Source organism: Stigmatopora argus, chromosome 18 (assembly GCF_051989625.1).
Source record: "Stigmatopora argus isolate UIUO_Sarg chromosome 18, RoL_Sarg_1.0, whole genome shotgun sequence".
In the NCBI taxonomy this organism is placed as follows: Eukaryota; Metazoa; Chordata; class Actinopteri; order Syngnathiformes; family Syngnathidae; genus Stigmatopora; species Stigmatopora argus.
This window is the reverse complement of record NC_135404.1, coordinates 7,851,364-7,866,065: the sequence shown is the minus strand read 5'-3', so window position 1 is coordinate 7,866,065 and position 14,702 is coordinate 7,851,364. Positions and strand designations below refer to the sequence as shown.

Genomic DNA, 14,702 nt, shown 5'->3' with positions numbered 1-14,702 from the left:
TTCTTTTTTCCCCCTAACTTGGGTTGATGCGATGTTGTGGTAAATCGATGGAGTGTGTTCGTGTGTGTGTTTCTTTGGATTCTTGAGCAAGTGACAGTGGGGGAGGGGAGAAGCCACGGCCATGACTAAAACAGCTGCAGCTCAATAGCTGCTTATGCACTCCCACCAAGGCAAATATAGTAAAAGGATTTGTAGAAAGCAGCGTAATAACGTAGACACACTTATCCAGGTTTGCTTATACACTTGAATATATGTAGTGTGTAACATAGCAGTGTGTTATTGTATATCAGTGTTGATATGACATGGACAGTGTGCTCCATCCGGTGATTTATTTATTAGGAGGCGTGTACGCGCCAACACGTGAGTGTGCCATTTAGATGCCACATCCATCAATTGAGCCAAATTCTCTAGAGAATTTAACGGGATGTCATACAAAAAAAGCAATTAGAGAGTAATAGACAACATTGAATGCGTGGATGCCATTAAAAGTACAAATCCTCACTTTTTGGTCAAAATTCATTGGCCATCCCACTGGGATTGAATGGTTACAAATTTTAGATGGCAATTGTGGATTAGAACCAAAAACTGCATTGCGAACACTTTGCTCGTGTTTTTTTAACTTGAATAACAAAAACAAATAATTTAAAAATATATATATTTTTTCCTTATATATATTTAAAAAATGCAATGAATTAATTTAAAATATGTGCTGTTCTTATCATTTAAAGAGTTTAAAATTGAAAGAATAATAATTGAACATTTTCCCAAAAATAGTTATGGAGAAAATATTTTTATTATGAATGGGATCAAAAAAATCATCAAAAGGTTCAGTTTTTGTTTAATTTTATGCTAAATTAATTTTCGATTAGTCTTGACAGCCGTAACACAGAATAAGATATCATGTAGTGAACTTAGACAAATAGCCATTTATTCAGTGGGTGTAAGGGTGTGTGTACGTGGATGTTTTCTCAAAGACACGCCGCTGGATGCTTTTCAAATAAGCGTCAACTTGCATTAATATTGCGTTTACTTATTGCAATAAGCAGGCTGCCTCCTCAGGGGGTCTGGCAGTTTCTCTCACAGTATAGATTTTTACCTTTACTTCATCATCTGGCTTTATGAATCCTTGCGAGGAGGATTTCAACTTATATTAAAAAGAGAGGGGGAAAAAACAACAACCTATGATACACTTTATGAGGGATTTTCAAAACCGCATTACATACGTTTCCCCATCAATGGCTGCCAATGAGTTCATAAAGTAGTTCTGCTTGAGCGCTTTGACATGCGTTTCCATAGCAAATGAAGGTCATGTTCCACAGCCGTACAATAAGAGCAGTGTTCCACTCCCAGTAGAGGGAACCCTCTCTCTCCCACCCCCCATGCTTGCATGGAAGGGGTCACCCGCCGAGCTATTTTAAGGCCTCACTATAAAAATAGGAAGCGTCCATCCAAGCGGAATGTAACTGTCAGCAATTTGTTAGTCAGGAATTTCAGATTTAAAAAAAAAAGAGAGAGCCGCTAGTGTTGCTCGTCACTGAGGTGCAGACGAGTCGAGTGGAAAAGCAAACGTCTCATGGGGGAGGTTGGGGGGTTTCGGGGCATTTGGGATGTACAGGCAACTCTGCTTGTTACAGTCTTTTCATGTTGAATGCATTGCATACTTGACATACTGTAGCATAGCGATGTTAAAATTCCACATTTAAATCTCATCACCTGTGCTGTAAATCGAACAAACGTTTGGGGATTGAATACTTATTTGGAGTAATGGATGTGTGCGTGAACATAAATACTAGGTATGTTCAGAAAATGTACATTTTCATCTGGAATTTGGTCTGTTGTGTTCTGGTGTTGAGTGTTTTATGGAGGTGTCAATTTAACTAATAGTGAGTGTATATTGTAATTTTGGATAAGTCGAGGGAAAAACTTTGATTGTGAATGGATGTTTGTGCCCTGTGATTGGTTGAAAACCTACTGCCTATTGTAGCTAGGATAGGGTCTGCAACCCTCCTGAGATTAAGCTGCTGGGAAAATGAGTGAACAGGCATTTTAAAAAATACCGTATTTTCACGACTATAAGGCGCACCCTCAATGAATGACACATTTTAACTTTTTTTCCATATATAAAGCACACTGGATTATAAGGCGCCCTGTCTATTTTGGAGAAAATTTAAGACTTTTAAGTGTGCCTTATAGTCGTGAAAATACGGTAATACATTTCCTATGCAAATGGGTAACTACTCCTTATTTTTGGCCATTTAAAGTACGTAATTTCATACAGGTGCTTTTTGCTATGTTGCTTGCCGTTGTTTCATTTTTTCTCAAGCCACCAATTTTTCCCAATTGGCTACTTTTGTCCTCACTGTTGCCGCCTCCTTCCCTAAAAATGAATGTGCCATAAATGTCATCATTTCAATCACTGGAACACATTACCTCTCCACGTCCTCCACTCAACAACATAACAGCATCGGTGCAGTATTTGCAGGCAGGTGGTCAGGGAAAAAAGACCTCCAGCCCCTTTTTGGATGATTGTTTTTGTGCCTCGCAGCATTGTAAGCTCCGTCTCCCCCTCCTCCAGAAAATGACATTGATATTTTTTCCCCGTCCAAACAAGTTCCAATTGAGAAGGCGTAAGACTTTATTCACAATCAGCAAACATGAACAGAAATAGAACATAAGAAGAAAATGGGGGGAAAAAGAGGACTAAACACCCATGGGATTAGCCACAATTAGTAATGCCTCCTCATGAATATTAATGAGATGAAAGTGCCTTTATCAGCTGTGTGCAGATGACTACCTTGGGCCCTTTTTGAAGTCACACAGAGGCCTCCGTTAACGATGCCTATTATCTCCTCAAACTCACGTGGATGTGTGATTTGGATCTCGACAGCATACGAAGCGCTTTCATTGATCGGTCCAGATCAATGTTTCCAATATGGGAATTAGGCCCTATCATAAAATGCCCATATTTTTCAACGTGGAATTCTTTGGCCAAGTGTTGCACTGTTGAATCTGGAAAAGTGCCGACTGGCTGCGGTAATGACTTGCAGTCTTTACTTGGAAATTGGAACTCAACCTGAATATCGACTTCGGGTGGGACAATATGTCAAAACGGTGGTTTGTTAACTCATTGGCAGCCCATGGCAGCTCTCGGCGTCCAGTCCACTTTGACAAGTTGGGTAATCATTGTTATCGAGGCATTGTATTGCATAGCAAGGTACCCAGAGAATCGCTCACAAGGGCGCTGGGTTCAAACCCATGCAAACAAATGCTTCCCGTGGGTTCTTCCCGACCGGTACCTGCATCGCAATGAATAGCGCCTAGTGTTAGCGCAGGATGTGATCTCAGCACGTAATTTCCCTTCTGACGACATTCCTTTCGCTCACCTGCCGCAACAGCTGCTCCAATCTTCTCACTTTCCTCGTCTGCTCTTTGGGAAATCCTCGCCGTGGACATGAGCCTCCTTATTCTCGTAGATGAACTTTTTGACAGGCCCATAACTCTTGTCCCAGTTCGTTTACTCAGCAAAGCGTGTTTCTGGAAATGGTGGCACAAGTGCAGGGGAAATGAAAACAACGTAAAACTGACATTTTTTTCTTGTAAAACCGCATTATTTTTTGTGAAACTTTAAATATAGAACACATGCATGGAAGTTTTCTGCTGTAGCGCCATAAATTCATTAGCAGCTGGAAACCTCTCATTTACCCTTTTTTCCCTCCAGTGTATTTTTTTGTGTTTAGTTTTCATGAATCCACTCGTGGATTTTCTTATCACGTCATATAATTTCCTTTCTTCTTCCATCTATTCATTTCTAAAGTTGAAACCAACGTTCGAATATGCCTTGGGATTCTGGGTTATTCATTCCATTTGTAGTAGCCTTTTCTATTTTGAGTGTTCCCATAAGACTTTTAAAATTCTCTTTCTTAAAGTTCTGGGCACTATCAAAACATCCCTAAACCGCCATGTTGGTTTTGGGCAATAACAAGCAACCTCTCTACTGTTGTGTTGGATTTGCTTACTTTAAGCACATATGGCCACGCCTTAAAACACAGCCATTACCAAAAGTGACCCTTGTAGCGACAAAAAAAGGAAAAAAAACAGTGGGCTTTTATTCAAATGGAACTATTGAAACTATAAATCTGCTTTTAATATTGCAGCGAGTGTATATAGTGTATTGGGAGAGGATTAAATGCTGTTATCAAAATGACATGGCTAAAAAACATTTCTTTTTGTGTTACCCTCAGCAGTTTTTTTGTTGACTTGACAACAAAAAAGTGGTAGCGTCGCAATGTTTAAAGTGGCTTGTGCAATCTGGAATAATGTGGATGAATAGTGCATGAATTTTCATTTTCTCACAAATTTAAATCAGGCACACAAGGGGACACAAAATGGTTAGGATGGAATTAAATTGTTAAAAAAATATTGGATGGCAGCAACTCTAATTTGGTTATTAACAGGTAGACATAATAGAATGAAATGTGGCAAATCCGAACAGAATTTTGGTGATTTTTCTTTTTATGTATTGGCACCATTTCATTTTTTTGCCTCCAAGTAAAAACTATTCTTTTTCGTTGGCATTTTTCCGAAATCAATTTTCCTCACGGTGCTGATCCACATCCAAAAAATGTTCTTTTTGACAACCCCCACACCTTCGATTAGCTTTCGTTAATTCTTGATGACGCAAAATTCCTTTTTACTATTTCCACCGATTTATTTTTCAACGTCAACCATTTTATACGTAACTTTGCGAAACCTAAAACAGATTTCTTGAAAACCACGCCTTCAGTGCCAGAGACGTGTTTCCCATCTTTTCTCCTTTTTCGCTGCTTACCAGTAAATTCCGAAGTCACAGACAAACTCATTTCATTGGCCGCCATTGACGACGCCCTCAATCACACTGAAACATGATCATTCGGTGCCAAAATGCAGTCTGGCCTTCTATTTGCCGGTAGCTTCTGTGGAGACGTGGACACCGAGGGCATACTAATACCAACCAAGTCCAGCTGCTCGCCACGCTTGGGTGAATAAGCCTGATTTTAAAACATCACACAGCCTCTCTCACTCACCAATGGTAGTAGCGAGGCGGTTCACCACCGTGTCGTCCTACAGCCTCCCGTCTCCTCTCATCGCTCACTGCTTATTACTCAAGCAGGCGGCGGGTTCCGCGGTGTCGGTGAACCCGCCGCGTCGCCGGAATCTTCCATGCATACAGATGCACCTGGAGGAGTAGAAGGAGTTATTAGGATCAGTGGAGGAAGAAGAAAAAAAAAAGAATAAATAGAAGCAGCTGATGTAGAGAGGAAGTCACGAGGAGGCTAATGGAGGTGACGTCTCACCGTTTTCAATGGGAGAGGGTGAGAATACGATATTAGGAAGAGAGCCCAGTGAAATTAACTTGTTGGTTTCCGGGGATGAAAATAAACGGCGGATCCATTTGAATTGTCACCGAGTGAAATTTTGGGGGTGAAAATTTGACAGTTGTCAAAATTCTTAGTTTGACCGACATTTTTGAAATTGGCTAGATTCAGTTCAATTTGTAGATTAGTTGTTCAAAAGATAACATAGAAGTCATGCAAAATCTGTAAAAAATGGTGCAGAACGACTTGGTTTGTAAAAATCTCTTTTTTTGGTAAAGTTGATAAAATATTTGGAATCCAAATCGTTCACATGGGCGTAGTTTAAGCCATGCCAATAACATGGTGGCAAGTGATAACTAGTCAGAAGTCACCTGAAAAATTCGACTTTTGACTTTTAACTGTCGTCACGTACCTATTACATTAAAATAAAAACTTCTTAATCCAAACAGGTCATTTCTGCATAATTTAAGCGAGACTAATAAAAAGCAAAATAAATAAATTGATCGTAATTTACAGTGAAAAATACCTTTCAATCATACAAAATTTAGAATGTCTGAAATACCTGTTTTTTCTTCAGCTTGTGACATCCCCCCAAAAATAACAACCTTTATTTTAACGTAATATCTGAATACCCTCACCGCTTTCCTTCGTTCCAGCTGTCTTTTTCGGCGAGACAAAAGGTTAGAGTGCATCTTAACTTGAAACCGCTGATCTTCCGGTTGACTGCACTTGCAATGCTATGTTTTGAGACCCTGCTTCACTTTCCATTAGCTTTATTTTCCTTCTCCATTTGAAGTGGATCTCTGGCACCAAATGAGTAAATATTTAAACAAAGTGGTATTTAAATGATCACGGTGGAGCAACACGTGTAAACAAATGGTATTCCCAGAATAATTCTTCATCCTTTGCTGAAACTAAAGCCATTGTGACTTGATGAGGTTTACTCATTACACAAATGAACCAAGCCATTTGTCTAATTTAAAAATCCAGCTGCAAACTTTGGCCCACCATAATGTCCACAATACGAGGTTATAGAAAGGCTGGCGTACTAACAGCCCGAAAGTCAATAGCGATGATGAGGATTTATCCATTATGACACTTGAGAGCTTCTATGGCAGTGAGCCCAAAGCCCGGCTCGTTTGTCCAACCTCTCCTAGGACATCCACAATGACCGCTACTGTTTATTTTCTTCTATGATATTTAATCATATAAAAAAATTCAGAATAAGGAAAGTAAAGGGGTTTGGAATTTGAGCAATGTTGGCAATAAGCTGAATCTATAACCTCTCAATTTGAAATGCACCCCTCTGCCCATTTTTTTAAGCAATGCTAAAATTACCTGTAGTACAAATTTAAATAGGAAACAATGCAAAAATGTCCATTGGTTGGAAAATACAGTTTATGCAAGTTTTCAAAGGAAAACATGTCATATCTTTAAAGTTCTAAGTACTTGTCATCACTGAAGAGAACATTGAAACGTTAGGAATCGGAAATTTTGGTATAAAACAATTTCTGACAAAACATTGCATGTTTTATAAAACTCTAGTTTTCAAAATCTAAATTTGCCAGAAATAATATCAAAATAGTTTTTTTTTAAATGTAACCATGATCAATATTTTAGGTATCAATATTTTAACTGTCACCAATGTAGTCTTACAAAACCTCCAGAATCAGAAATCATAGTACAATGTTATTGCTAGCAATGAGGGAGGCTAAATTCAATAGGAAATGGCACGGAAACTCAATTTTATTAGAGTAGATAAGTATTTTAAATAGGCATACTTGAGAAAATAATTTCACATTACGAGTGAATAAATGCATGTTAATGTATTAGCAGTTAGTTTACATGATCTAATGATTTTAGGATATTCCAAAAGAAAAATATGGCAATATCTCAACGTTTTTTTCAGATTCTTCCTCTATCTTATTTTCTTATTTTAAAAAAATGGCCATACCGTTCAATGTCCTAATGGAAATATGTATCAAAAACTCCTGGGAGTGGACATGACCTTTTAATGGCCACGCTGGGCCTCATCCGTATCAAGTGGGGATATTCCCCAGCAGCAACTCGACTGGGAAAAATGGTCCGTACGCGAATCTATTTAAGGATGTTGTGTCATTTATCACCGCAGTTGGATGTCGTAAATGTATCGCAGGAGCTACATTAGTATGATTTATCAGTGGCGGGGTAAAATGGTGTATGGCTCATAATTCCCAAGTTGGCATTTCGGAGATGTAGAGCTCGTTTAATTTGATCCCGCATCTTAAAAGCTTTTTATTTATGACATTTTGAGCAGCGGCATCTTCCCATTTCGCTATTTTGTCAGGAAGTAGTCATCGTTAATCGGGAGAGTAGGTGGAGTAATCGCTGACGGGAGCAAGGGGCTTCATGGTGGATGAGCCTCTTAAACTTAAGCGCACAAAATATTTGAGACATCATTCAAGTGTTAAAATGTTGTATGTTATGGATAAAGTAGGTTACAATTCAAAATGGCGAACGCTCTGAAGAAGAAAGATTAGTCCCGGCGCTTTCGCACGACTCATAAAGTATCTTTAGGCTGGTCAGCGACTGTCGAAGCGTCGCATCTCGGTGTTGCCCAACCTGTCAGCGTGCTGCCAAAACCGGAGCTCATTCGCTGAGATGGGGCTTCGGCGGGGCCTCGCTCGCGTTGTTTGTGTCACCTGGCGATAAAAGCCCGGTCGCTGCTGCCAACCTCGGATTCCTCTCATATTTCACAAGCAAACTCGGAGGCCTCGCTCGGCTCGCTGCCATGCAGAATAATGAGGTGTCCTGTGCTGTCTGATTGAAGACACTGCACGCTTTTGTCCTCTACAAGCCTCCCATCCCAAAAAGACAAGTACATATATATTACAGAATCAACTAGTTATACGTATACTATTGTAAAATTTCTCAAAAAAAAAACACTAGATGCGTGTCCAAACTCCAGCCCTCAGCAAATATTGAAAATATTGAATATGGCCTACAGAAGCTTAAATTGAGCCTCCATTGTACTTTTCAACTTTAAAACTAGATGCAGCTAGTCACTGAAACAGCGCCTCTGTTGTCAACATGACCTGTTGAAACAATTTTATTTTTTAATTAGATTTTTTTTCAGTTTCATCAATATAAGCTTAAATATAGTAAATGTTTATCTTTGGTCTTTTGGGTTGTTTTATTGCTTGTTGGCCTCAGCTCTTTTACTTCCATTGATAGTTGTAGATATCAAATCCATTTCAACTTGGAAAGTTGGTACTATTGAGTCATGTCGATGTCAATGGCAGGTGATGCGTTAATTGATTAACAATGATTAATTATAAGAATTAATAATATTGATGGTTAATTGTGAAATGTCATTTTAGGAAGTACGTAAACATTTTGACCGCTGTGTAGATTTTGTGAGAATGTCAACATGAGTTGTTTCGAGGAATGTTTTTAAGAAAAGGCAGCATGAGACATTTCTTTGAATAATTTACCATGGACAGGACATTTATGTAATAGTGAAATAATGTTTTCCTGGTTTTGAATGCACCTGTTATGTTAAAGTTAGGTCGCACAGAATAGAGCAGCATTTGTATTGGAGGTTACAGCACCAACTCATAATCGTCTTTAAGCAATGACAATGGAATTCACACCACAAATGGCTGCAATACTTTATTACAAGAATTTCAGATTTCCTTTCATGTAACAAAAACTAGTCTTTGACAAGACAATATGCTGGAACATCAGTACTTCCATTAGAAGGACAGAAACGGCAGTTACAATTTGCCAACTAAATAAAAGTGGTAACATTTGACATTCATATTTATCTTTTTGTGCCCGTTCATTCAACATCACGGTGGGTGCTGGAGCCTATCCCAGCTAACCAATGGGGGGACAGCGGGGGAGACCCTGAATTGTTTGCTAGCCAATCGCAGGCCATAGTAAAACAGAAAACCACTCACGCTCGCAATCACACCACTACCGAGTAGGAATCGAACCCAGACACTAAAATCAGGCTGAGTAACCACTGCACCATCGGGTAGTCCATTCTATAAGTGCACTTCTTGCAAAATATTGTTCAGTGACATGTAGTCAAATCTTTGATGTGAGGGGAACATTTCTGATGTTAGTAGTTGGATTGTAATAGTTTACAGATTAATTCCAAAATCAGCTCTATTTCTGTCTACTATAAACACATTTGTTCCCATTGTTTGTGGATAACTTTATTAGTGACAAAGTGGGAAAATTTGCAAGCTAACCTTTTCATCCAAGTAGCATCACATTTTAAGTGCTTTCTGCAGGGGAAAAAAGTGCTTCTGTTGATCCACTTTTAACTCAAAGTGGTCTGTTATCACCATCAAGTGGCATCTAAGGTACATTACAGAGCAGCATAAATCATAATCAATGTCAATAATGCTCAGATTTCCTTTACTTTTCATACGTTGGCTATTTAAGTAAACTTGACATAACTTGCGTCAAGCTTTGACATTTTTACCAAATGGAAAAAAAGCATATCAATTAATATCAAATCCTTACGAATCGAAATATTCACAAAGTCAAGAATTGTGACCGTATAGGATGCTTCTTAATGTCCCACCCCCAACATCTAATCAACTATATACAAAAAGAATGCCTGCGTAAAAGTCCCAATTGAATAGAAAGCAGCCCGTTTCAACCAAAATCATAGAGCGGAATACTTTTTAAAAGGACAAGATGGTTTTGTTGATAATGTCGACACACTCTCTTAGCTGAGACTCATTGATGGTAAGGGGTGGCGCCAGGCGGATGATGTCGCCGTGGGTGGGTTTGGCCAGCAGACCGTTGTCGCGCAAGCGCAGGCACACCTTCCACGCGTCGTAGTCTAAATGGAGAAAAAATCCATGGGCATTTGGAACAAAAGTGGGCGGATTGTGCCAAACCTTTGGTTTCTTTGATGACGATGGCGTTGAGCAGGCCCTTGCCCCGCACTGTCATCACAATGTCGGCGGGCAATTTCCTCAGCTCCGAGCGCAAAAGTTGGCCCATGCGTTCGGCGTTTTCTGCCAGCTTCTCTTCCTCCATTACCTGTAAGGGGCATCGTTTTTAGGCAGAGCTGCTAAGCTTATTAATGACGCCGTACACACAATACTGTGTGTCAGTGATTTTCACTGTAAATTCGGTTTGACATTTTCTTTATATGAAAAGCTCTTTCCCTTATTAAAACAAAATTGCAACACATTTTAAATTGGTGTAAGATTTGACAAATTGAGCAGCTAATTTGGCCTCGGAAAACTAATTAAATTTGAATGTTAAGTCATATGCCCAGTATATCACAGCTGATGTTAATAGAAACAAAACTTTTAATAGTAGTATTATGGAAAAAAAAAAAAAAAATCAATCCCTACTTATAAAATGCAGTAAGGTTTTTTTTTCACCCCACTTGGCTTTTTACATGTAATTCACAAAGCGCTGTTCAATTAAATTTCAAAATTTTACGAATAGTCTAATGGTAAATTGAACAAAATAAATAAAAGTAATCATTAGACCTTCATTTGACATCCAGATTACAATCATTGAATTCCAACGTTGACATTTTTATAACCATAATTTGTCAATGCCAGCTAATAAGTTCAGATCAAATACAAAAGGTTAACGTACAGTACACTTTTACACCCACCTGAAGAGCAGCGATGGCCACCTGACAAGCGATGGGGTTCCCTCCATAGGTGGACCCATGCTCCCCCGGCTTAATAGTCAACATGACTTCATTGTCGCACAACACGGCAGACACCTGACATACATGTGACAGTTACACATTGCAAAAGCCAAAAACAAATTTGGTTTTCATGAGAGCATACGGGGTAAACTCCTCCTGAGAGCGCTTTTCCCAAGACGACAATATCTGGGCGTGCTTCCTCGTGGTCCACCGCCAGACGTCGCCCAGTCCTTGCTAGACCCGTTTGCACCTCGTCAGCAATCCACAACACCTGAATACAATTTTGCGCACAATCCATATACGAAGTAGCTCGACGGGCATCGTGACTTAAGCGCGTACTCACGTTGTGGCGCGTACACAACTCTCTGATTTGAGTTAGGTAGCCGTTATCAGGCACCACCACGCCAGCCTCGCCCTGGATGGGCTCCACCATGAAAGCTGCCACGTGCGGATCCTGGAGGGCTTTCTGAAATAGATGTGCCAGGCAAAACATTAATTATTCGGTTTTTGTTGGCGATAGAGTCGAAAAGCAGACCTCAAGTGCTGGAATGTCGTTAAACGGGACCAGCTCAAAGCCGGGCATGAAGGGGCCAAAGCCTTCGTAGCTGCTGGGATCCGTCGAGCTGGATATGGCTGCCATGGTGCGGCCCCAGAAGTTGCCATCTGGTACAAAATGACATACAACAACGTTTGTTACTCAATCTCAATATTGATCAATGGCAGCCTGCGTATGAATATGCCTTATTACAGTTTGTTTAATAACATACGCAAGTGTACTGATTTAATGCTGATAATTATTTAAAGTATTTTGTATTAGTAAGCGTACATATACGCTGACACCTTTCTCAGCAATCACCTAAATTTCTCCCAGTCAACAGTTAATAATAAAAATAACTACTTATGAGGTGGGTGAACATACATACACACTACCAGAGAAAGAATTAACCAATAAGAAATGCAGTCAACCAATGATTAATAACTAGGCTAGGCATAACAGAAAATTCCAGCGTCAACATGTTCATTCTTATTCTATTATACTCCAACATTAAACCAACTCACAAGTCCGAGTAGGTAATTATCTATTTTTAGTTGTCGAGATACTTTAATGATACTTTTTTTTGCGTAAAATGCTAAATCTTTTTACCAACTGTTTTCTATTGGCTACAGCAAGTTTGACTCACCAGCAAAGATGATCTTGGCTTTATTCTTCGGTACCCCCTTCACGTTGTAAGCCCACTTCCGAGCCAACTTGCACGCCGTCTCTCCGCCTTCCACACCTTGGACGAGACTGCCGTCAGTATCCTTTTAGATGCTCCTAAAGCTCACGCTCTCATTTTCGCTTACCGGTGTTCATGGGCAAGACCTTGTCGTAGCCAAATAAGGTGGTGACGAACTCCGCGTAAGCGCCCAGCATGTCGTTGTAGAAGGCTCGGGAGGTCAGCGTCAGCTTGGACGCTTGGGCGGTGAGGGCTGCCACGATCTTGGGGTGGCAATGGCCCTGATTGACAGCGCTGTAGGCGCTCAGGAAGTCGTAGTAGCGGCTGCCTTCAACGTCCCACACGTAGATTCCTGTAGGAATTTTTGAGTTTGATTTATTTAATAGGGGACAGCATACATTAATGAAAATATTTATATTCTTTAAGATGATATGCGAAGAGTTTCAGGGACAGGAGTTCATGTATGTTGATTGGTATTGAGTTCCAGTTATATGCAGACAGAGAAGGTGTTTTGGATGAATGCACTCTTTTTGAAGGGAACTACACAGTCACCTGTAGAGCCAGCCCTTGTTGATGTGATGGATTTTTTTTTGGAGGAGCTTTTGGGGGGGAGATTTTGTAAACTATGGTGGCATCGGCATATTTGACAGTATTGTTCCAGTTTGTATTTTTGGCTTTCTGTCCAATAAGCTTGCTTGAAAATGGTTTCAATTGGTTTTAGTGTTGTTTTGCAGGCCAACGTGGACACGAACGTTCACTTGGCTGGTCTGGAAACATTTTAACATCGTTGTCGTTGTGTTAGCTTACCCTCTCCTCTCTCCAGTGCCACGGGCAAGGGGTGATAGTTGTGCGCACCATACTTTTCCTCACGGGCATAGATCTCCTCGGAGGAAAGCGGTTGTTCCGCCCTGCGAGTGGGGGCGGGACGCGCCACCGAATGGACGCCGCGAATGGCGCCGAGGGGGGTCGCGCTCCTCAGGCTCCGAGTGAGCTGGAAAATCATTGACTTCATCTTTGTATGATTGGATCTAAAGGCACAAGAGCAGACAAAGTTAGCAGTCAGTTTGTTGTTCTGTAAACTAGTCCGATTGTGAAAAAAGGCTGATCTCAAAAGCTCTCTGTAGCTATTGAAGCCAAAAAAAGTAATTCCTGACTTTAAACAATAGCGTGTCCATGCAGTCAGTTGAACAATGATTTTCTTTCATGAAGTAAACAAAAGACCACGACTGTCGAAATTGCTATCGCGGCGGTATTCTTTTGCCAAAGTTAGAGATTTTGTCCCCCTGGGCAACTGTTGTGTAACATCAAAGGTTATTAGTAAGCTCCTAAGAGTTCAAGTAAGGCAAAGTAACACCATTTTATAAGGTTAAAACTTCAGTTTGTATGGACTAAAGTTTCATGATCACGAATTTTGACTTTATAACTTTTTTAATGTTCAAAATATGTATTAATCCATGAGTAAATGTCAGTTTTATAACAAGTTGCATGCATAGAATCAAAAAAAAGTTGTCAATTAACAAGATACAATGCACATCTATTAGATAGCATTTGGAATTGATTAAATTCATTAAAATTAGCATCTTATGTAATGGCCCTGGCAAAATAAAAATAAAATGTGTCTGTCTACCACTTTGATCCAAATATGGCAGGCACATAAAAATACATACACTAAAATTATCCATCTGTATTTCATAAGTGGCTTTACTCACCTCGATTTTGAAGTGAGTTTCTCAACTACAAATTCGGATGACAGCGCACATTTGATGGAGAAATATCCAAGTGGCGATTATACCAAGGGCGTCTGGTGACGTCATCGATAAGGTTGTCACTAAATACGCACGTATCAATGTAACTTGTCCTGTGACCCCTTTAGGTAGCCATTCAGCGGTCGGAATTTAGTCACACCTACTAACACTTTTGGCATTGCTGTTCCGTTTAACGTCCCCCTGAAAGATGATAGGTTGTAAGGGAGCTGCCTCCAAATCACCCACACATGCATTTACGTCATAGGTTGGATCTTAAAAAAAGACTTAGTTGCCAATCAGGTGATTGTCATGTAAATTCCTATCTAAACCACCGCGTCCATTTCGTTTACTGTACTGCGCCTTCTGTAGCCTATTAGCTGTGGTGCGTTCAAAGCTTAGCTGTCAAATACAGCGGAAACGAGTTAAGAGCACAAAGACATGAAAGGAGGGAAATAAATACCAGAACAGCAGCGGAACGTCCTTCAAGATTGTTTTAAAATGGTGTACGGTGTCAGATTGTCCGCAGGGTGTGCTTTTATTCGCTGTTTGATGCTTCGGAGCCCGCACGTTATATGGATGAGGTGGACGCGTGCCAAACAGAGGGAACGTTACGTCACAAGACACGCCCTCATGTTGCAATAATCGGCTTGATTGCAAGACCCAGACACAGGCTAAATTTTATTTTTTCAATTGATAAAACTTCACAAATATA

General features: G+C 40.1%; 1 protein-coding gene across 1 annotated transcript; it reads right to left on the bottom strand.

Annotated features, from left to right (window-relative positions):
- Positions 1-8,992: 8,992 nt before the first annotated feature.
- On the bottom strand, positions 8,993-14,617 carry LOC144092732 (ornithine aminotransferase, mitochondrial-like). The gene is made up of 10 exons (XM_077625792.1): positions 14,451-14,617; positions 13,053-13,273; positions 12,373-12,597; positions 12,210-12,305; positions 11,564-11,691; positions 11,372-11,494; positions 11,171-11,299; positions 10,990-11,103; positions 10,253-10,397; positions 8,993-10,194 (listed from the first exon to the last, which is right to left on the bottom strand). The coding sequence occupies exons 2-10, from the start codon at positions 13,255-13,257 to the stop codon at positions 10,034-10,036; spliced, it is 1,326 nt and encodes a 441-aa protein (XP_077481918.1). The 5' UTR covers positions 13,258-13,273; positions 14,451-14,617; the 3' UTR covers positions 8,993-10,033.
- Between the last annotated feature and the right edge of the window lie 85 nt (positions 14,618-14,702).

Excerpts from the sequence above, each read along its gene's own strand:
- LOC144092732 (XM_077625792.1), bottom strand. The coding sequence starts at position 13,257 with ATGAAGTCAATGATTTTCCAGCTCACTCGGAGCCTGAGGAGCGCGACC. Across the intron at positions 10,398-10,989 it reads TGGCCATCGCTGCTCTTCAG|GTAATGGAGGAAGAGAAGCT; the intron begins GTGGGTGTAAAA and ends TGCCCCTTACAG. Across the intron at positions 10,195-10,252 it reads CGTCATCAAAGAAACCAAAG|ACTACGACGCGTGGAAGGTG; the intron begins GTTTGGCACAAT and ends TTCTCCATTTAG.